General features: G+C 32.9%; 1 protein-coding gene across 1 annotated transcript in view; it reads left to right on the plus strand.

Annotated features, from left to right (window-relative positions):
* The first annotated feature begins 7,483 nt into the window (after positions 1–7,483).
* NfI (Nuclear factor I) overlaps positions 7,484–24,759 on the plus strand; it is a 171,366-nt gene continuing 154,090 nt past the window's right edge. The window contains exons 1-2 of the mRNA XM_065364373.1: positions 7,484–7,801; positions 11,115–11,181. Coding sequence (XP_065220445.1) covers positions 11,173–11,181 — 9 coding nt within the window. The 5' untranslated portion in view covers positions 7,484–7,801; positions 11,115–11,172. The remainder of the gene's footprint in view (positions 7,802–11,114; positions 11,182–24,759) is intronic.

Consider the following 24,759-nt stretch of genomic DNA (forward strand, 5'->3'; position numbering starts at 1 on the left):
GCTGATCACTTGCTGTTGTTTACCTATAGAAACGTAATTACCTACATATCAGATTGCTTTTTATTTTGTTGAAGTATGGGTAGGTGGTATATTCTGAGTACAATGAGTACATACTTACCTATGAACCTCCCGGACTGATTGGTTGATTTTGAAATTCGATACCACTTTTAATCCTTCACAAGTAACTGGTAGATTGGTGGAGGATCACGAATATTTCGATTTCATTATCAATTTTATAGCACTGTCATGTCTTTGAAAATTCTATATTAGAAAAACTAGCACCAGATTCATTCTCAGCAGATTGAAATAAACTTACTAAGTATGATAAATGTTTTTTGTGCAATTATTCTGAGGAAATTTCGAAAATTGTAGGGCTTCACTTTATTTTATCTTGCGAGTGCTTGGAAAAATCGAACCAAAAAAAGTAAACTTGGACAATTTAATTGAAATGATCTTATGAAGTGTGGCAATCGCGATATTTCGACTTGCTGAGCATGAATCTAACATTAATTTTTCCCTGTTTCAATAGTTGAAAAGTGCCATGAAATTGATAAGAAATCGAAGTTAAACCCAACTTCCTCATCATCTAGGACATGGTTTTTCCACATTCAACCCAAACAGATAATGTGTACAATATACATATAAGTGTACTTCCTGTTGAATGATTACATTTTTTTAAACTACCTACCTAAATATTGTCGCTTGCCGCAGGTTATGATTGATTGAAGGAAAATGAGGGTAGAAATGAAGTGAGGGGTGGGATGTACATACTCGTATTAAAGCAACAACTATAGTACAAAATACGGGACTTTTTAAAAAATTCAATATGTACTTTAAAAATGAAGTTCCCGAGAACAACGATTTTTAAATTTTAAAATCAAATTTATTTTTTTATCATTTTTTTATATACCTCATTCTATTACAAATTTCAAAACTTTCATTTAAAAAGCAACCATAATCCACATTTTTACAGATAATATGTACCTAGCAAGAGAGGTATCCCAACTGGCAGAAAATTTTGTTGAACCAGACAGAGCTAGATCGAAAGAGCATGTGGAAGTATATACCATCATCCGTCATTTCAAGTGCTAAAGCATATTTTTCGATTTTTGGTGAATTTTTGAAAATCAAATTTGGACACAAAATGAGAAAAAACAAGTCAAAATTTTACCTAATTAATTTAGAAAATTGAAATTTGATGCATACCCTATTCAAGACCCCTCCCCCCCGACCGTTTGGGAACGGTTTCAAGCCGGTTTGAGTATTTCTAGAGCTTCCAGCAGATTTTTAAAACTCGAAATTTCCATCTAATTTAATCAAATGAAAATGGAAAGCTGAAATTCATATTGTACCCTAATTGCAACGCGCTGATTTGTCTGGTGGTGGTTTTGAACCGTTCTGCATGCTCCAGGAGCATTTTGGAAATTCCAGATTTTTAAAAAAGGACATAGAATCTGTCCAAATTTACTTCAGCACGCATGCTCGCCATTGATGCTTGTTAGTGACCCACTTGATTGATTACACACCATTTTTCCAAAATCGGCGTCTGCCAGTCCATAACTATATTTTTGTCTGGCAATTTTATATTGGAAAAGTGGAATTTCCAAAAAGTTTTTAGAACCTCATAAATGGCTTGAAACTACCAGTACATAGACTCTCCATATCAAAAATACGAGTAGGATATAAACTGAATCTCTGCCGTTTACGTCAAACGCAAGGGGAAATGTAATTTTTTCATTTTTTTTCTTTTTTCAATACTTGATTCTTCTTGTCACACACAGAAGGGTGGATAACAATTACAAGTAGAACTTCTTCTGGCTCACTATTGAACCTCCATATACTCGTATGTAGTTGGACAAATCAAATCGTCTACAATAAAAAAAGAGTTTTCAGCAATCGCAAAATGAAAAATACGTATTAATCCATAGTAGCGTATATTTACACACATGATAATTTGTATAAAATATAAATGGAAATAATGAACATTTATGTATCTACGTATTTGTAGGCACGTATGAAAAATAATACTATGGAGGTATGCACATACTTATTTAGGAAAACTTGATTCTCACAACATGGATACTCTGCGTAATACTCACAATCAATACTGAATAAATAAATTTATATAAATAATAAAATAATACTTTCAAAGCAAGGGAAGGCGATAAAGAGTAAAAAGTGATTATCGACGAGTGTGAGTTAATTTCTCATTTTCGACCAAAGTAAGGGAAATTATTCACACCGAGTTAACATTAATTTTTCTTCCGAATTGCTTTGCTTGGGACACAACCGAGGAAAAAACGCGAGGAACATTTGTAATAATAGTTATTATAAGAGATAATATCCATGCTGGGTTAAGTTGGTTATTTTCACGAAAATTAGGTAAACAGAAATAATTCATACATCTACGGTTGAAGGACTTTAGCAACACTTTTAGGAGGACATTTTTTCAACACTTCTGCAATTTTTTAGAGTAAAAGGGAGCTGAAGTAAAAATTTTACATTCAATTTTTTTGCTTTGTTAATGCCTTGAAATATTTCAGAATTTTTTTCACAGTATCTTTTCACAACTGGCGATGTTACATAAAATTTCTTCATTACCCAGTCAGATGGGAAAAACAACATTTTTTTTCAAAATTCTGCAAAAAGAAGAAATGAATAGATAATTGGAAATTTAGAGTTTGAACGAAGACGAAAAAAAAATCCGGAAGATTTGAATAAGAAGCAAAACACGTTGGGTAAAGGCAAAACAAAAGCAGTACAGTTAGACACTCTGAATCTAGCTAGGTATAGATACAGGTCTATCGAATATTCATCTGCTGTTTAGGTACATGAAATTGAAGTATGATTAACTTTCAACAAATTATGTAAATATGTAAATATAAGCTACCAAATAATTATATGTAAGCACATACCCCGATTAAATGGAAACTAGAAAGTAATCTCACTTATCAGAAAGCGGAAATTATCGTTTTTGATAATTTTGAATACTGTGAAGAATACCGAATGAAGATAAGATTTTCTCTAGTTCGATTTAAAATACGAGGTACGTACTTACAGTCGAGCTATACCCTAATAAGAATTATTCATTTTTTCGCCGATTTTCGTGTGGAGATTTTTTCTCGGCTATTTCGTGCGTGTCGAGTAGAATGTGTTGTTTTTGTCGAACTTTAGGAACTAGAGCCGCGTCCGAGAATTCTGAGGATATCTTTAATTAAGCGACGATAGCTGGAGATCTCAGCTCTGCGACGAATTTTTTCTCGAAGATGCTTCGTTTGGTGTTTGCGCGATTTCCGTTTGAGTTTTTTCTCTCGTTTCTTCATGCCTTCAAATGTGTTGGGATCTTCTACAGTACACAGAAATAAGGGTCTCAAATCCGTCACCATCGCTTCCGTCCTGCATGCAGGGCAAGTGTTTCTTCCAGAAACCCACTGAGTGAAACACGCCCTATGTCCAGCGTGACCACATTTCCTCACAAATACGACTCCTTGCTGTTCACCGGTCTGATCGTAAGTCGATTCATTGACCACGTTGTCTCGGCAGATATAACAACCTGCAACTGCATACTTTGAGACTTCCATTATATTTTTACTTGATTGACGATTCAATACGATTTTACTTAGGTAGTAAGTTTCACGAAAATTTTTAAATGAACTTAACTGGAAAAACAATGAAGAAATTTCGAATGGAATTTGTACATACGTATAGTCTTTGATTGAATTTCACAGCCATTCAAATTCACGTTATTTATGTAATAATTTACGAAAGTTTGTACTGAATTGAATACACAATGAACTTTTAGTTAATTTTAAAATGGCGATGTCGATACTTTTTACCGGTATTCATTGTTAAAAAAACAATGGGACGTGATCAAACTCAATTGTCACGAAAATAGCTCGAAAAAGTGAGAGTCACGTCACATGATCAAAGTTACTGAGCGTATGACAGCCAATCAATCAAAACGAATCATTAATTCATTTCAGCTATAAAGCGAAAAATAAGGCGAATTTTAAAAAAATACATACATTTTCAATTTTTTCAGTAATATAATTTTTTAATTCATCGCTGGTGACGCCTTTGATACCTTGTATGTGATTTTTTTTTCAAAAATGAAATTTTCACATCATAAGAGTATCTAAGACGAATTCAATGATGTAAAAAGTCATTTTTGGAAAAAAAAATCATAAATGAGGCGTCACGTACGTCATAAAATTTGTGAGATATGTGCGGCAACGTCACGAAACAATGTAAATCGAATCAGTAAAAACAATAATTTATTTAATTCTGACACCAATCTTAAAATTTGATGTTTTTTTTTGTTTAAATAAATGGCGATGTTTGCGCCAAATTTTTCCATAGACATTATACCTAATGGGATTCCGGTGCTCGGAAATATTCATCAGTGTCATAAATAAGTAACTTGACTCTTGTTTTTGAGTTCCTATATTTAAAATTTACTTTCGATTACTTAATGGATGGGCCTGTCTCTGTAGTGCTCTGAGCTGATTGCAGATGTATTGTACTAATGAGTAACTTTAACTACTAAAAAACATTAATTTCCTTTCCTCATTGGTTATAGGTTTTGAGGACTTACTTCATTTCGTCAGTGTATATCTTTGAATTTGGGCACACGTGCACGTTTGGTGTTTCCATAATCAATTTTGACACAGTTCGCATTGGTGCATTAAATTTTCATCGATGGTAAATTCAAACCGAAGAGAGACACAAGTTCTACCATCGTTCGTTATCTCGTCTAAGTATTTTGCAAATTCTCAGTGAATTTTGGATGTACAGTAAGTGCAAACCGACTCGGAAACTCGGGTACAACTAAAGAATAAAATGCTACAGTTTCTTAAGTTAAAAGACATCGTTTATCTGGGAGATTTACAAAAACATATTCTCCCATGAACCTTCTTCTTAAAAAGTCAATATTTTCACTTACTTACTATATGTACTCGTATGTACCTATGAAGTGAGTATAGAATTGTTGCTGTATTTGTAATTCCTATACTTTTTTTTTATTGCTATCTACTTTTTTGAACACAGATCGAGTTCATTTTCAAAAAAACTGCTTATGGCTGATTGGTGAAGATGTTGTACGAGGCAGCGATATCATTTGGATGTGCAGACTTCTTTCAATATCTTCTGAATCAAGTGTGCAAGAAGAAAATCTGCTCAATTTATAATATTCCCCATTCCACTCAAAAGCGTGTATCATTTAGAAACATGATGAAAGGACCAATGAAGCTCGACATATTAGTACATATTTCGATTCCTAATAAAAAATTTCTCAAAGTCAGGTACATACCTATTACGTAGTACATATCTATCCTTCGATGAGAAATGGTTGTACTTCTGAATCTTCATCCAAAGATCATTTTATAGGTGGTGAACGAAGTATCCATCACTTCATCAGCATGGAATTTGAAATCTCAATTCTCCTTCGGAAGAAAACTGCAAAATGTTGATGTTTACTGGATAGGTACACCTGAAGATAGCATTAGCATTTAGCAACGATACTACACCTACATACCTAATAATTTCATAACATAGTCTACCATACCTATTGAAACACAAGTAGAATAATTTTCTTGCTAATAGTAATAGCAATAGCTGCCTAAACTGTGTACTCGTATGTACAAAAGTTTAAATGGGGTTTCCGAATCAGGAAAGTGAAAGTGCAAAGTTATGGGAAATATTCAAACTAAATTTTTAGGGCTATTTATAACTTCTTAAATATCGCAGATAAATCGAAGGTGATGGGTTGGGACAGTTATTTATGTAGGTCAGATCTGGTCTGATCAATCAAGTTTAGTCAAATCGTAACGATTTCTTTTATTTGCAAAATTTTATTCGAAATCGAAATGTTACAAATTCTGGTAACTTCTAACCAATTTTAAAACTTTTAAACAAATTTTTAAGCAATTTTTGAAAGTTTGCTTAATTAAGCTGACTTTTTACCGATTTATGGTTATTTTTAAGTGTTTGAGGTCAGTTTAACAATTTTTATTTTTATTTTTTGAATTATTGACAAATTAGTTTCGAAATATTTGACTACTTTTGAAAATTTTTCATAACACGGGGTATTTACGCAAAATTTCCCTCCAATTTTGAGACATTTGGTCATTTTATAATTTCTTTTTTTTCAAATTTACCAGTACAATTTCCCGGAAATATTAGAAAATAGGGAAGAAATGGGCACATCTTGAAAGTCACAAACATAAGGATGACGTACTTGTAGTAAAGTCAATTCACAGCATTTTTCTATTAATAAAAGACGTGTTATTAAAAAATAATTCGAAAGTTATAATTCAAACCATTTTTCTGAGCCAGTGATTCGTGAAAATGAGTCAAATCACTGTTTTTGAGCAAAAAGTTAAGCAGTCAAACCATTCATAATCCAAAAAGACAGTAGTAAACAAATCAATACCACCAAAAAATAGCGTTGTTGTGTCTTTGAAACCAGAACTCATTTTGTAGCTGATCACGTCGTCGGTTTCAGTGTCTCGTGGAAAAATTCAAAAATCTTGGAAAAATTGAAAATCGTTTCAAAAGGCCTTCAGAATGACCAAAGATGGCACAATTCAGTTTAGAAGAGTTGATACTACTTTCAAACTTTTTTTTTACATTTTTAAAATAGATTTTTATCATTTTTAGCAAAATAAATACTTACTCAAATTTCATTAAATTGTTGTTTTTGGATTTTCAAAAATTCTCCAAAAATACATTTGCGCTGCAAAAATTTTGGTTATGGGTATTTCAGACTATGCTGTTTCCAAAAATCGCATTCCCCTTTGAAATTTGCGGCAAACACCTCGAGCGATTCCCTTCATCCCTAGCGAGATTTGTAAATTCAACTTATACGAATTCTTACCCTGCTGCTGACCTGGCCTCAGAAATTAATCACAATGAAACCAAATCTTTTCCTAGCCAAAGTCACCGTCATTTTGTAGCGTAATAACACACATCGTTATAGTGCTTTTGTACTCGTGAAAAAAAGTACTTTTACAATTCGTCTTTTCCCTCTTTTTTTTCTTTTCACACGAAAAAAAAAATCATCTCGAATAAAAACAACAGAAAAACGAGACTCAAGCTGTATTTCCGGTATATGTGCAAAAAGCCACGTCGAACAGTGAAAAAAATGACTGCACCATTTTCGTTCACATGACCTATAAAACCATAGTCGGGTCCGGATCTGTACGTGTTGTATAAGTTAATTCGATAAAAGCGTCATAATAAAGGGAAATTTAGCCGAAAAATTACCGTCTTCAGCATTCTCATAATACGAGTATTCTCGACGATTTCTCGATAACTATACCTATCTACTTACCCTAAAACGTACCACCAAACATAACGATATCTGTATCGAAAATTTATACAAATTTTATAAAGTAAAATCAAACTGCACATTTGTAAAATCACTTACGTTAAAGGATTTCTTTCTTAATATTTGTCTGCAATTTTGGGGGTAAAATTTCATAAAATCGAGTCGCGTCTAGCCTTTAAGTACCAGCGTTTAAATTTCCCTCTACCCTTGCTCGCCGCCTACGTCTTACTCGTATATGTGTTGTTTGAGTTTTTGTGTATAAAGCGTATTGTGTTGGTATCGCGATTGAGACCGTTTTACGTAGTTCATTTCTTAACAGCAGCGGCGAATCGTTGACAGGAATTTTAATTCTTAACCGAATTTGTCGTCGGACGGATGTTTTTCGTATGTCGCCAATTTACTCGTGTATCGGTTAGAAATTTCGAAACTTCCAAGGTATGGTACACACGAGCAACTGGAGCAGTTTTGCCAAAAGTAAGTATTTTTTTGTACTTTTGCCTCTTTTTCAATTTTTTTTTAAATTGTAAATTATTTATGAATGAATTTTTCCTTTACTTTAAATTAATATGGGGTGGTGTTTTTAATGTTTGTGGTTAGTCGGGGTGTTTTCTTTTTTTCCGCTTCTGACTGAAAATTTTTTTCAAGTGTACGATGGGTTGCCTAGCTCAATTTTTCGATACGACGTCTAGACTCGAGACTAGACCCATTATGTTTTATCGTCCGGTAAATAAGTAGCAGATTTTTTTCCCCAAGACAAATGCGTCTGAGAAATTTCTAGAAAATATTACAATTAATTTTTGGATTTTTTTAAAACATGCGAAAATTGAATTTTTTCAAGTTTTAAAAAAAAATGTGAACAAGGATTTTGTTCATTTTTTAAGGTGCTGGTGGACAATTACAGCATTTTTTCACACAGTCTAATGACAAAATTTATTAATAATAGCTCATTTTGAGTTTTTTTTTTCTCTACAGTGTTGTATTGATTTGTTTCTCCACGAAAATATTTTACTTTAAAAATTCAACGAGTTTTTCTCATTTGTGAAATGAGCTTGATATTTTTTTTTTTTTTTCAAATAATTTGATTTCAGTGTGGCACTAAGTAAGGTCGTCCAATTTCGATTAAAAAGGTTTCGAATGTCTACTAATTTTTTGGTTTCAACCTCTCAATGTTTGTTCAGCTCACCATTCTGATAGATTGAGTGAATGGGAGGGACTTGAAGGGGTTAAATTTGAAAAATGAGTTAATACTCAACGACCTTTCATCGCAATGGGTCTTGAAAATCGAAAGAGCACGCAAATATTTATATCATCAGCTAAAATTTCAGGTGTCGAGTGCATATTTCGATTTTTGGTGAACTTTTAAAAATTGAAATCTTGGATCAAAAATTTGAAAAAATTGGAATTTTACGAAGATTGATCTAGTAAACTGAAAGTTGGTATGCGCTTCATTTTCGATCGGTCTAATTGATTGGAAGTGGTTTCGAATCGTTTTGAGCAGTTCTGGAGTCTCCAGCAAAAATTTTATAAGTACTTGAAATTCCTAGAAAAATTTTATCGAATGAAGTTGAAAAGCTAAAATTTACTTTATACATATCCTAATTTCAACATTCCATTTGAAGCCTCCAGACATGTTTGAAAATTCCAGTTCCCAAAAAAATGAGCTAAAATCTGTCGAAATGAATTTTAGCTCTGTATAATTGCGTTCAGTGCATGTTTATGACCCACTTGATCAATTACACACCAATTTTTCTAAATTGATTTCTGTTGTTTCAGAATTACATATTTTTCAAATTTTCAGTCTTGAAATCGCCAGAGAAACATATGATTTTAAAGCGACGACAAACCCCAGTTTTGGAAAAATGGCGCGAAATCGGTCAAGTTGATCACTATCAAGCCCTAATCGCTCCAGAACTGCTTGAATTCATATTTAAGTGACTTGGCATGTTGAAATTATGGAATCTAGAGTACATTTTGGCTGTACAGCGTCATTGGGTAGAATTTTGTGGATATTTTTCAATATTTAAAAATCTGCTAGAAGCTCCAGAACTGCTCAAAACGGTCCGAAAAAGTTTCAAATCGATTTCAAGGGTCGAAAATAGAGCACGTATCAAATTTTAATTTTTTAGGTCAATTTGGTAAAATTTTGATTTTTTTACTTTTTAACTTATTTGAGTTTCAAAAATTCGCCAAAAATCGAAAAATGCACTTAAGGTCTTTAAATTTGAAATAATGATAAGTCAAAAAAAATTCTGTCACTTGGAATATCAACCTCATTAAAAAAAGTTTCAAATTAATTCCTTAATCAAGAGTTGAAAATCACCACTTGCGTTCTTCTTAACTTGAAAAGAGAGCCAAATGCAATTTTTCTGCATAAATCACAAAAATATTTTTCATTACTGTCATGAAGAAATTTTCCAAAATCTTTCTCATTTCCAGAGATCCTGTGAAATGAGTCACATGTCACAGTTCTCCAAAGTTGGCTCATTTTCAAAAAAAAACAAGATTTTTGAAAATTCAGGCGTCTGTCTCCCTCTCTTGTAAGATTTATTTAAAGTAAGCACAATCGAAATTAAAAAGCTTTCGGTCATTTGATTTCCGCATTAAAAACACGTCCCTCTCCTCACTCCCTTGATCTTCATACCCACAACTAACAAAACTTTTCATCGTTTATTTTTCCTGAGCTGACGTATTTAAAAAAATTTATTTTTCCAAGTTCGATTCTGTCACCTTTTTTTTAATTCTTAGGCGGCATTTTCAACTGATTTTTGGGGTTTCATCATTTGCCAAGTGCACATTTAATCGGTTTTGAATGCATTAAATATCGCTCATTTCAATTTTAAAAACGAATTTTGAGTCAACTTTTTCAGAACTACCACTTTACTTTTTCTAGTTTTTCAAAAAAAAAAAAAAAAAAAAAATTGACTGAAAATTCAAAAGTATTAAGCAGTTTGGGTTTGAAGTGAAATTCGATAGATTTGTAGACTCTACTTTCTGAAAATACCCCATCCCTTCTCCTCCTTCTCCTCTTCTTCTCCTTGTCCCACTGTTTAATATATCTGTCTAGATAAATATCTGTACAATAATATCAATGAATAGGTACGAACTTATAAAAGAAATAACAGGCATGGTTTTAAAGTTCTTCTTGAAATAGCAACTCAGAAGACCCAATTTTAATAACCACTTGTGTTGAATTTAAAAATTTTAATTTGATGATCCAATGATGGAAAAAATTTGAGGAGGGGGAAGAAACGTTGAAAACTTTACATTTTTTTTCTTCGTTAAAAAATTATCTCATTCTAAGTTTTGAAATTAAAAAAATAATTCCTGAGCCTTCGAGTGTCGTTGTCCTTTGAACGATGCGAAAAAGTAGATTATAATTCGTCGTTGATTCTTTCAACACGAGTTTCTTCTCATTCCCTTCCTCCTTCTCATCTATCTGCCTTTTTTTCGAGTAAAAAATTGGTATCATTATAAGAAGGAAGACGAAATACGTATTTAAAATTTAAAAGTTCGAGAATTCGAAAAAAAAATCATCTCAAAATGTTTTACGAGACGCCTTGAAATTTGTAGTCTAGAAACTTTTCTAGGTTTTTCTTTCCTTTTTTTTTGCTGACGTCGGTCGTATTCTGGACCATGCAAATTCTCGTAAAAAAATGTTTCACAATGAATTAAATAGAAGAGAGGAGGGGGGGGTGAAAGGATAAGTTATTTCTTTAAGTTAGTAGATCTCGACTCTCGAAAACCTTCCATTAATTATCACGCATTTTTTTTTGTTGCATTTTTTCAGACTTCATTGTGGCCTCGAAGCGTAGAAATGCTATTATTTTACCCGTGAATATTCTTACATGGGTTTGGTGAGTAAATATTCTCGTAACAAAAATTTATTAGATTAGAAATTAGATTTACTTAGAAGAAGACGAAAAAAAAAAACAGTGTATTTTTACTTATTCGGCCTACTCTTGAAATTCATCTTCCGTTACGAGTAAAGAAAAGAATGCGCATTAAGTACTTGAAAATGTGTCTATGCAAGAGCCGAGGTTCGATTTAATACATATAGAGAATAGTATACGGTTCGATGTGTTGTAAAAGAAGGAGAAAAAGCACGTCGTAAAATAAAAAAAAAAGAAAGAAAAAAAGATATCGACGACGAGACAAATGAACGAAGCGCATCGAGTTGTAAAAGCTGCGGAAATGTAAAGTTCAAGGTCGTCGTTTCTTATGCATTTTCGTAGTATACGCAATTTAATTCGCCTTTTCTCGAGTATTTTAAGCTAAATTACTCGAGTTTATTTTGGCGGTTGGCTTTTAGTGGTTTTTCTTCATTTCGGATATTTTATACTTATACTTTTTGTAACGTGTACTTAGTACTTCAGTAGGTATGTTTCTGAAACAGGAAAATTTACATTATCGAGGAAATTTGTCGCATTAAAGGGGTTGCAAAATTTTTAGACGATTTTTTTTTATAAAATCTGGGTCAAGATGGAAAGGCAATTTTTCTTGCATTTTTTTCTCTTTCTCTGTTTATTTTTCTAATAAATTGGTTTATTTTCTTGTTTCAGAAATATTGTTGCTGAATGGTGTAAAATATCGAAGTGAAGATTTATTTGAAAATGGCTTTAGATTTATTGCATTTTTTTGCTGTAGTTTGTGTGATATAATAATAAAAAAACATATCTATTTTGCATCATGGTTTTCATTTTATTCTATTCAAGGTGTCGAATAATTCGTCTGGTTGGTCATAAATACTCGAGTGTGAATTGGTTTGCAGAATCTAGCATTGAAGGGGTAAATTTATTCGAAATTTTTTTTTCGTTTTGAATCGATTTGACTTTGGTAGATACTTGATGTTGAAATATCAAATTCGATTAAATCCTGACCTATTTTTATGCACATTTTTTTGCATCCTTACAGAATAAATTAAGGACCTAGGGTAATATTCATGAAAATATCCACAGTACTCTCAATTTTGACGAAAGATTCGTTGAAATATTTCTCATTGAAAAAATAGGTATATCGGCGACTCGATGAACAATAAAAAAAAACCAACACACATTCGACTTAAAAGCTTTTAATGTTGGTATAACATAGAAAAAAAGACCACACGTGTACCGGAGCTTTTAAAAATAAGGTATTCAAAAAAATAAAGAAAGAAACACCTACCACCCCTCGATCCATTCATCAAATCGCATTATATAGAAATTGTTTTTAATCGAGCCGTTTTTCTCGTCGTCGTCCTATATTACATAGTCGAATATGTATTTCGACAAAAATAATATTACAAAAATCGATCAAAAGTCGAAAATTTTTGTTAAATGTATGACGCAGCGCTCTACACATAAGCTAAGTACTGGTGTGTTAGCAAAAGAAAGTTTGCTTTGTGTGGTAAAAGTCGTCACAATGTCGCTATCAACCCTTAATAATCTTCCCCATTCATTTCGTCGTGCTGTTTTTCTAGCATCCACTTTGTTCTCTCGCTCTGCATTAACCGCGTCGCACTCCCGTAAAGTAATACGTCCGCGTTATTATCTTTATAATGACAACAATTCTACGGTATTCTGCAGCCGCAGTCCACCGACGACTACGACTTGCAAAATCGAGTCTTTTAAATCAAATAAGTGGATCTTGCTAGCCGGATGAATTAGTCTACGGGTGCGGGATAAATTTTAATGCGGTTTGTTTCGGATTTTAATTTTCTTGGAGGTTTTTATTCGTACGTATTGTGAAGCGATGAAGGTGGATTTTTGTATCTTTGTAGGTTTTCTGCTGCGATGCGATTTTATTGCACGTGGTTGTGTCTCGAGTTGATGAATTTGGTGATTGGAAAAGTACATACAGTGTCACACTTTTAATTTAATTTAATTTTTTATTGAGAATAGAATTTGTTTTATGGATTCTGATAGATTAATCATTTTCATTTTCTCGTCTCTTTTTATCTTTGCTAAACGACGTTTTAGATTATTGCGTACTTGCCTATAGTCGCATCTATTCTCTGTTTAAAATTTTGAAAAAGTTTCAAAAAATGACTGTGGACTGGTGATATTTGGATAGGCTTGTTTGTACAATGTATTTGAGATGGTTTTCAAAGACAACTTATTTACAATAATTTTTAATCAGACAATCAGGCAGTTTTCAGGTCATTTTTTCTGAGTTTTTCTCTTTTGTAATTTGAAAGCCATGAGGGTTCTAAAAAATTATTCGATTTTTCATAGTTTGGAGGCCACGAGAGTTCCATAATACATACAAATTAAAAAAATTAAAATTCAGTTACCGAAAATTTATCCAATTTTTCTTGGTGTGAAGGTCATGCAAGCTCCAAAAATTGGTTTGAAATTTCATAATTTGAAGGCCATGCAGGCTTTGAGAATTAAATTGAAATTTTGCGATTTAGAGGCCATGCAAACTCAGAAAATTGATTAGCTTTTTTATTGTTTGGAGGCAATGTGAATTTCGAAAAATGATTTGAAATTTTGTGATGAAGAGGTCACGAGAGCTCCAAAATACAAACTGAAATAGGCCAATGATTTTGAGGAATTTGGCGGGCAGGTCGATGATCTGAAGAGTCTGGCTTCTAAAGGTCACTGACTACGTATATTTGGCTTTTTGAAGTTGTCTGTCTGCCTGTATGGTCTCTTAAGGTCATCAACCCGTCTGTCTGGCCTCTCGAGGTTGTCTGCGTACTTGTCTGGTTTCTTAAGGTCGTCTGACTACTTTTCTGACCCATTAAGGTCAGTGACCCGTCTGCTTCTCAAGGTCGTCTGATTTCCTATGATGCCTCCTGAGGTCATTTACCTGTCTGTCTGGTCTCTCAAGGTCGTCTAACTTTCTGCCTGGCTTTTTTAGGTCACCGACCTGTATGTCTTAAACTAAAAATTCATTAATTTTTGGCGGTTTTCAGTGCCTTTCTGTCTATTTTACGGCTCTCCACAATTTTTTTTTACAAACTTTCATAGTACACGTATTTTTATAATATTCAGTAATCAAAAGGTATACAGGGTGTTCAATAACTACCAAGCAAAGTTACTTACTGGTACTCAAACTGATTTTTTTGGCTATTCACGATCAATTTGAAATTCACGGAAAAAATTAAAACTCACTGGGAGGCTGTGGAATAATTTTTTTGCTGCATCTGAAACTTTGTTACAGTTTTATTATTTTCGAATAATTTTCACGAAACTTGTTTAATTGTGCTGACATCTTGTCAATTTATTGTAATACATATATAATTATTGATCTTTGTTTTGCCAATTTTCAAGTCAAGTGCTTACTTCATGAAATTTTTATAAAATTTTACTTCGTGTTTTCAAATATTTCTCACAAATTTACAGACATTTTCAGTATCTCAAACCGTGCAAATTTTGCAAAATATTGCTCAAGTTATGCTTCAGCAATTTTTGGTTATTTTTATTATTATTATTTTTTTTAAATTAATAATACAAATCCCCCTTTTTGCTGGAATTGCTAACAAAACTCCGTTTTCCAATCGATCTCTTGATTTTATTTCAATTTATTTTATTCGTTGAGAAATTAGAATTTTCGGTTCCATTTTTTCTGAAGAAAGAATTCGTTCTCGAATAAATTTTGATTCTGTCTCTTCTCTTTCAAATTAGAACATTTGAAGAAAAAATCTGCCAAGAATCCTGCTTCTTTTCCTTGTTTTCCATTGAACTTTTATATTTTCAATTTCTTCTTTTCTTATTTCAGATTTCCGATTTTTGTTTTCATATTTTTCTATAAATTTTTTCCAACTTGAATCAATTTTTTCACCTCTCTTTTCTCCTCAAATTGGAACTTTGCTAAAAATCCTGTTCTTTCCAAAATTGCAGAAAGTCTGATTTCTTCCTTTTTTTCAATTAAACTGGGAAGTTTTTATATATTGTCAACTTTTTCAGAATTTTAAACTTTTTTGAAAATAAATAGAATCTGTTTAAAATAAATTTTGGCCCGATCTCCTTCCCTAAATGAAATAACTACTATTTTGAAAAAACCTACTAAAAATCTTGCTTTTGCAAGTTGTTCTATTTCTTTAGACACATTTTACTCTTTCTGATTATTTTTCATGACATTTAATTCAATAGATGCCCCTAATTATTTTTTAATCGTACCTACAATCTACATAATAATATTTTTTTAAAGTCTAAAAGCGACGAAGCAGAATCGGTTCAATTATTTATTTCGATGAACCATTCATTTATGTACTCGTAATTCGAACAGATACATTTCCCTCTCGTAATCCAATTTTCAAAAGTGGGTTGTACTGCCATCTCTTAGAACTTACAAACACAATGTTACAGCCACATCGAACAATCGACGAGATATCGTTGAATCGTACGTTTTGTTTTTAAAATTTTCCCGTAGTTACTCGATATTTATGTAGAGTGTAGCACAGTGTGAATTATCTCAAGTAAAATGACCGTTTGCAGTTTATACCAAGAGTCTATTCGAGTCCTAAATTTAGATTTGTAAGTAAGTATTTTGTTTCCTTGCTTCTTACGTTGGATAATGTTTCACGTTCCGTATTTTAAATTGGATAGTCTACATTGTTTTTTTCTTTTCTTTGCAATATCGTTGCAGTAAGACACTGAGATTATTTCTATTTCATTTTTTGCAAAATTAGATTAAATTAATGTTTAGCCTACAATCTTTTTTGAAAATCTAGATGATGAAAGGATTGGGGGGGGGGAGGGGAAGACATATTTCAGTCTAGTATGAATGTATGTACTTTGCTCTGTGACAGATATTAATGATCGAAATATAACGATCTAGAACTGTGAGCAAATTTGTGGGAGTAATTCTCTGTTAAAAAGGTCCTATAAGTATAAGAAGTTTGAGGCCCTCAACTTGAAGGAGGGAGGTACCAAGTTATGTGTTTTATTAGGAGCCGATTTTCGTGTAATTGCGACGTTCAATTGTAATTTACTAAAATTTTTATTCAAATTAGGTAGGTATAGGTTAGGGTGACCCTTAAAATGCAAAAGTAAATATTTTTTCGGTCTGACCCCCTAAATTTTTTAATTATATCATAAAATTCTCGAATACAAAATTTTAGCCCATTTGGAGGTCATTAACCCGTGCCGAATTGACTAGAATGTTTAAATGGGATTTAACATGGGTTTTTAAGTGAAAATTGCATTTAAATTCCTCTTAGGCGCCTAAAAAATAATTCCGAGGGTTTTTTACAAGAAAATGCTACAAAAGCATGTCAAAAACCATATAAAACAATAACAGGTTCATGGGGACCCCCCTGCCCTTCCTTCCTGCCCTCAAAATATAGGGGAAAATTCAATATTTCCAGGGTGGGAAGGAAGGGTAGGGGGGTCCCCATGAACCTGTTATTGTTTTATATGGTCTTTGACATGCTTTTGTAGCATTTTCTTGTAAGAAACCCTCGGAATTATTTTTTAGGCGCCTAAGAGGAATTTAAATGCAATTTTCACTTAAAAACCCATGTTAAATCCCATTTAAACATTCTAGTCAATTCGGCACGGGTTAATGACCTCCAAATGGGCTAAAATTTTGTATTCGAGAATTTTATGATGTAATTAAAAAATTTAGGGGGTCAGACCGAAAAAATATTTACTTTTGCATTTTAAGGGTCACCCTAGTATAGGTATCTCCTAAACTTCGAAATTTTTTGGGTCCATAATATTATGAAATGAACTTTGGTAATTGCAAGAGGGAAATGTGCGAAAGAAAGAAATAGAGAGACAGAGAAACGGAAAAATGCGAAAAATGGTCTACAAAAGAGCTCCGATGGTGGTGATTGGAGCCGTCAACATCCTACGCACTGTTCCAAGTCGGTCACGCCGCACGTCAAAGATAAAAGCCATGTGTTTGCTGGAGATATGTGTGAATTTGTCGATAATAAGAAAAACTTTGAGGTAGTTGTTATTTTTAGAACTTGCACGGTACATCGGCGAAATACATACTTACTCTCTCTAAACATTACGAAACATACGGTATAGTACTCGTACAAGGCTCGGTATAAACGTACTCGTATATTCGAGTATAAAATAATCCCCGATAGAAAACTAAGTATACGAGAGGAATATATAAAAACATAATAAATTAAGATATTACTTTTATACTTACGCCGGTGCGAATTCATTTACCATATAAATGATTACCATCGTAAGTGTTTTCTATACATATACGATGGCGGCGGCGACGACGACAGCAACAGCAACAACAACAACTGATAACAGACGAGAAAGCTTAATCCGCCAATGACGAAGTGTTAATGCATTATTGTCACGTTTTTTGCCTATGTTGACGTCCTTCTTAAATAGACTGCACAAATGTGTTTGGGTATTTCCGTGACGGAAATCGAGTCGTGAAGGAGTTCGCGATATTGGAAATATTTTTATGAAATGAGCTAGGACTAGGCTGGGGGCTTGAATATGAAATGGGATCTTTGTAAGAAGCAGATGCTGGGCTGAAAATTGCTGTTGATTTTTGAAATTCTTCTGTAGAGTTGATTGACCTGGTTCTTGGAGAAAAGAAACTAATGGTTGTAGGGTGGATTTGCATATAGTTGTGTGAGTGAGAGAGCTGTGAGGAGAGAAGGTGATATTTGACTTATGGTGCCTACTGCCTACTCGAATGAATAAGGGATGATACTGTTTGAGGCTGAAGGGTAAAAAGACATGAGGCTGACGTTCAATTTTGTCGTGATTGAGGAAGAAAACTAGAAAATCTTATGGACTTAAAGATTATTCGAAAATGCATTTGAAAATATTTGTACGTTCATACTTAAAATTTCAAGAGCGATTTTTGAGCGTTCAAATTTAGTTTTTTTGTTGTTGTTGTGGAGCCTCCAGCGAATTTTTCACTATTTCAAAAGCAGCTGAAATGAAATCCTTCTCCTAACAACTTGAGTTGAATGTTCTCACGATATCTTTAATCGATTTATAGGTGCAAACTATGAGAGTATTAATTCATTTAGGGGAATCATTCATGAACGAATTGATTAACGTTTTGAAAGAACCATTCGCGAACCAATTAATCAATTCTTCAATTTATGAATCAATTCGTTCGCGAATGATTCACCAAAAATTATTTAATTCGTTCCCGGATAATTCACCAAAAATTATTCAAATCCGTTCGCGAATGATTCACCAATAATTAAGTAAATGAATCGATTCGTTCGTGAACGAGTCATTTATACGAATCAATTCGTTCGCGAATGATTCACCAAAAATTTAGTAAATGAATCGATTCGTTCGTGAACGAGTAACTTATATGAATCAATTCGTTCGCGAATGATTCACCAACAATTCAATTTGTTCGCGAATGATTCACCAAAAATTATTCAATTCGTTCGCTGATGAAGTGATGATTTACCAAAAATTATTCAAATTCGTTCGCGAATGATTCACAAAAAATTATTCAATTTGTTCGTTAATGATTCACCAAAAATTTAGTAAATGAATCGATTCGTTCGTGAACGAGTCACTTATACGAATCAATTCGTTCGCGAATAATTCACCAACAATTATTCAAATTCGTTAGCGAATGATTCACCAAAAATTATTCAATTTGTTCGTGAATGATTCAACAAGAATTTAGTAAATGAATCGATTCGTTCGTAAACGAGTCACTTAAACGAATCTATTCGTTCGCGAATGATTCAATAAAAATCCAATTCGTTCGTGAATGATTCACCAAAAATTAAGTAAATGAATTGATTTGTTCGTGAATGATTCACCAAAAATTAAGTAAATGAATTGATTCGTTCGTGAACGAGTCACTTATACGAATCAATTTGTTCGCGAATGATTCACCGCAAATTATTCAATTCGTTCGTGAATGATTCACCTAAAACTGAGTAAATGAATCAATTAGTTCGCGAATAATTTACCAAAAATTATTCAATTCGTTTGCGAATGATTCACTAACAATCCAATTTGTTCGCAAATGATTCACCGCAAATTATTCAATTCGTTCGTGAATGATTCACCAAAAACTGAGTAAATGAATCGATTCGTTCGTGAATGATTTACCAAAAATTAGTCTATTCGTTCGCGAATGATTCACTTACAATCCAATTTGTTCGCGAATGATTCACTAAAAATTATTCAATTCGTTCGCGAATGATACACTAAAAATTATTCAATTCGTTCGCGAATGATTCACTAAAAATTATTCAATTCGTTCGCGAATGATTCACTAAAAATTATTCAATTCGTTCGCGGACGATTCACCAAAAATTATTCAAATTCGTTTGCAAATGATTCGCCAAAAATTAAGAAAATGAATCGATTCGTTCGTGAACGAGTCACTTATACGAATCAATTCGTTCACGAATGATTCACCAAAAATTTAGTAAATGAATCGATTCGTTCGGTTCGTGAACGAGTCACTTATATGAATCAATTCCTTCGCGAATGAATCATTAAAAATCCAAGTGACTCAATTTGTTCGTAAAAGCTTTTAAATTATCATGAAACTGATGTGATAAAAATCATGCAACTTTTTTGAGAACTTTTCCGAATATTTTGAAAACTTAAACGAATTATGACCATTAATCAGCTCAATTGTATTTTTCTGTACTCACATCTGAGACCCATAATGGTACACATGTCCCTCGTCTCCTCCTTTCAACCTCTACCACTCTCTAAAACAAACCCTTGGCGCGAAATCTTCGCTTACTCGAGGGTTAAAATTTGAGCAAGGACATTCACCTTGACCTGGTGGACTGAGAATGAACTTTAAATTAGTTTAAAACGATCCGGTTGCCGTGTTGGTGAACAAGTCCAACTCTCGTATACGTATCTTAGGATATTTATACGTACGTCTATAACGTTGTACTTTAACGATACTCTCGTGTTTGCATACCTAATGTAATTGTGACAGCTGTTCCCAAGTACCTTATTGAAAATAAATGCCGATGTGACCGGTACCAGGGCTACGGCTACTGGTTTATTATTCTTATGATGTAGCAGCAACGTTCACAATCATATTACTCGATTGTATAATGTAATAAATAACGTTATATTCTTTTCATTCTAACAGATTTACGTGTCTACGCGCCTTCTCCACGTCTCGGCCGTGCGCCTCTTCGCGAGCTTTATCCAAAATAAGTAAAAACCTCCTATCCGAAAATTTATTACATCCGAAATTTGACTAATGGGTTCACGAAAAAGATCGCGCGCGCGCACGTAGATATACCTAAACGACCGAAAAAAAAATTGGGAAGTTGAAGAATAACGTTTCGAAGGCGGAATTACAAATAGGATGCCGCGAATTTAACAGCTATTTTGGAATACCTTAATCGGCATAATGCTTATTACATATTGTATCGATATACTCGTAGGTACGTATAGGTAGCCTATATATATGGATGGATGGGCGAAGTACGCGAGGAGGTAATTTACTGTATCAGTAAATACTCAACGATCAATTGCACACAGACAAATGCTCATGTAACATACGATACCTGAGGAGTTTAATGTTCGCTGGCGCATTATAATGTCCGGACTCGGCAGTTAACTCGCCTCTAATTACTCGGCGTCTAATAAATTAACCTACGTCTTCGCGAGGTGTACCCAAGTTATGTCGTATTCTCTTTCCATGCACCGATCTTATGTCTTTGCCTCTTTCTCACTCGCTCTTACGTATTTACTCTGCTGCAGCATCCGAGATGTTTTTTATTCCTCTTATACTTCGACTCCTCCACACAACGTTTGTTTTAAATCTTCTATTATGTACTATATTGTAGATGTACCATAGCGTATACTCGCATATAGCACTCGTAGGTCTGCAGTATGCCTTATATACCTTTCTCGCACCACGATGAAGATTATTGCTACCATATCCTCGTATAATATCTACGACTGTAATCGAACCAGTGGAACTTCACTGTCTTAAGATGAACGTATGCGTAAAAATTATTACTGTCAGTGATACCCACTACTATATAGGTATGCTTCTATGTACCTTTCCTCCTGTTTGCAAAATGCAGCTACCGAGAGAGGTTTATTAGAGCAAACCGAATCGTGTAATTGATGATCAATGCTTGGAAGAGAATTGCTACATGAGGTTTTATTAAACTGGGTAGAGGATAGAAAGGTAGAAAGACCGAGCCAGAATACCATCCAATATCCAAAGTTGAGCTTTCAGTAGGTTCTGCTTGAAATATCTCAAAAAGAAAACTCCGTAGAAAAATACTAATTGACAACTCGATTCATCGTACTCGTATTATTCCACTAGCGTTAGTCTTTTCTCATCACCTGATGAAGGCACTGTGTGCCGAAACGTTGTGTGTGTAAATTCGTGAAAATAAAAATTTCTTATCAAGTTAAAATCTACCAATTTTTCTCGTTTTTTTACTCTTTAAATATTATACTTTATGTACTTAATAAAATTAAGAAATTTTATGACGTGTAATTTTCTTTCTTTTCAGCTCCAGAGAAATTTCAAAAACAAATCTACTTTTTCAATTCCTGCTCCCCTCATCAATAGACTATTCAAAAATTTGAGAAAAATATGTATAGACACTTTTTAAATCATTAGAAAGTATAAATGATTCGAGAAATTTTTTTGCCAAAAACTAATGACTTGAAGAGCAGACCAGAATGTTATAAAAATATCAAAAAAATCCAAAAACATAATCAAGAAATTCATGGAAAAAATTCTGCAAATTTTTCTAAATAAAATCTTTTTTTATTTGACTTTTCTTCCAAATTGAAAAATCTGTACGAGCGAGTGGACGTTTTTTCAGAATGTGAAAGAATCAAGAGGAGCCTTGTGAAATACAGATTAGATTTGCATTTTGAATTATTATGTGTGCTCTTTGAAGTTTGAAGTGTTTGTCAATCCAATAATCCGCAGTTGATTTTATTTTTTGTTTCAGGTGAGTAATCATTTTTATCAAAAGAATAAGCGAACAGTTCATAAGTAAGTCAATCGCATAATTTATAATGTTGGTATCCACAAACTATATAGAAAGTCATAGGATATCGCGTAAAACTTGAAAATTCGAGGGAAAAAAAGTTTCTGGGATTTTCACTTCGATTTTGGGAGATGAAAAAAACTTCGAGCCGAGATTACCTGCGTAGTACCTATACCGTCGTTGAATTTGTCACAAAACGGTTACTTATTCATTACCCCTTCCCCCCTCCCCACGTAATTGAAAACACCTTATTTTCTAATTTCATATTTTTCTTTAAAAAATCAATTTTACATACCTACTCAAATCTTTAAAAACATTACTTGAAATGACTCTTTTATTGGAGAAGTAATAAATATGGACCCAATTCTAGAGAGGAGAGGAGGGGGAGTCATTTTCCATTTTTTTGAAATTTGATAGTGCATAGCAAAAAATTATCGACAAATGACCAGAATAAGAAATAGGAACATTTTTTCAAAATTCTTAGATCAATTTTTAACCCTAGCAATAATAAGAGCTCAAAGTTTTAAAAAAATTGAAAAATTTTCAAATACTAGTTCAAAATTTTTTTTACTTTTTTTGTTCAAATGTTTTCTTGGCGTTTTCAGTATTTCCATGTCATTGCGTTTAAACCATTACAAAAGCTCAAAGTTCATTTTTGCCAAATTCAGTACCTAGTTCACAAAGTCGTTGTATTTTCCTTCAAAGTACCTAAGTAAGTAAATCAATGATAATTTTGAGCTCAACCAGAAAAAATTGAATTTTTTTGGAAATATGCAATTTTTTTATTTTGTTTGAACATTGAGCTGTCTAAAAATTGCCAACTTTTCTTATGTGTCTTGTTGGGGCCAATGGACATAAATTTTCCATTTATTCGCACTCTCTTTTCAAAATTTTGATTTTTTGAAATTTTTTCACTAGGTACAATAAAAAATAAAATAGCATTGAAAGGAAAAAATCAGAGAAAATTTTGAACCCCTTTCAAATTTAAAAAATTGAAATGTCTTTTTATTTGTTTCAAATTAATATTTAGATTTTTTCAACTTTTTTCTTGATTGATGATAAATTGAAAAAAATCCGAAAAATTTTGGAATTTCAACTATTTTAAATAGAGGGTGCTGGATCAGTTATTGACCTGGAAAATCCTGAATTTTTTCTTACAATGAAACTAGGTTAAGTAGTCATCCAAACTACCAGAATACTAGAAAAATCTCATATCCAAACAGAAGTGGATCAAAAGAGCAACGAGCATGCAAAAATATCTAGGTACCTATCTCAACAACTAAAATTTTTTGAACATTGGGCGATTTAAAAAAATAAACATAGAGCCAAGTTCAAAAATATTACAATTTTTTACTGCATCCTTCTTTATAGGAATCGATTGGAAGTACTTTCAAGAGTTTTGAACAATTTGAAGCCTCCGGCGGTTTTTGGAAATGGCTATTTCTATACAAAATTTCACCCAACGGCCTGTATCTGGTGAGCTATAATTCGCAACATTTTTCTGGAGACTTCTGAATAATTAAAAACCATCTCCAACTACTTGAAAGTGTGGTACATAACTGGGTGAGATTTCGTAGAAATTGTTATTTTAAATTTGTTGAACATTCTATAATCACTGAAAACAAATCCAAATCGAAATCGCATCCCAGTAATGCCGGTGGGAGGAGGGGGAGGGAAGTGGTCAAAAATGACCTAAATATAAAATTTCTGGTATATTTCGTTTTTAAAGCAATTTTATTGAATTTTAACGAATTGTATTTTTAAATATGTAAAAATTACCTTAGTTGTAAACAGAATGAACAAATGTTCACGCGAATTCATCGATCTTTGATGAACTTGAAATAAGAGCCTATTTTTGAGACTGAAAACCGCCAACAGTTTTTCAAAAGTCGTGGTGTTAAAGATCAAATAAAAATAATCGTGTACGAATAGTCGAATATAAAAAATAAAATACGTTTTCCTTAACGAGTTTTGCAATTCAATTTAAGATTTTGCTTTTGGCCAGAATTTGTTTTTTCCCCTTAAATTTCAAAAGCTCTAAAAATGAACTTCAACGGTTGAAATTTTGGTTGGTGGGGTATTAATTTGTCATTCTCATGGGTTTGAAATTTTTTTTGCCAGTTTCGATGTTACCACAGTAAATCATTTGTGCAAAATTTTGGTAGTTGACATTTCATAAAGACATCCAAAGGTACCTAAATTCTCGTGTAACTTCTCATGTCAAGCAAAAAATACACGTATGTTGGATAATTTTCTGTAGAGGTATATTCTTATTAGAATATTGATTAGGCTTCTTTGAAAATTCATTTGCTCACTGCACTTTCTAAGTTGGATAAGCTATGTAATTTAGTTTTTGAATTTTTAGACACACTTGCTCTTCAGTTTCTAAATTAGGCACGTTTTACAGATAACGAGATTTTTATTTGGTACAACAGAGACATTTCTGATCGTTTTTCAGGGGTATTGCGAATGTCAATGTATTTTTTTCAACGACGCTTTGTACTTCTCCAACTCTGCCCCCCCCCCAAAATTTATAAAAACA

This window comes from Planococcus citri, chromosome 4 (genome assembly GCF_950023065.1).
Source record: "Planococcus citri chromosome 4, ihPlaCitr1.1, whole genome shotgun sequence".
In the NCBI taxonomy this organism is placed as follows: Eukaryota; Metazoa; Arthropoda; class Insecta; order Hemiptera; family Pseudococcidae; genus Planococcus; species Planococcus citri.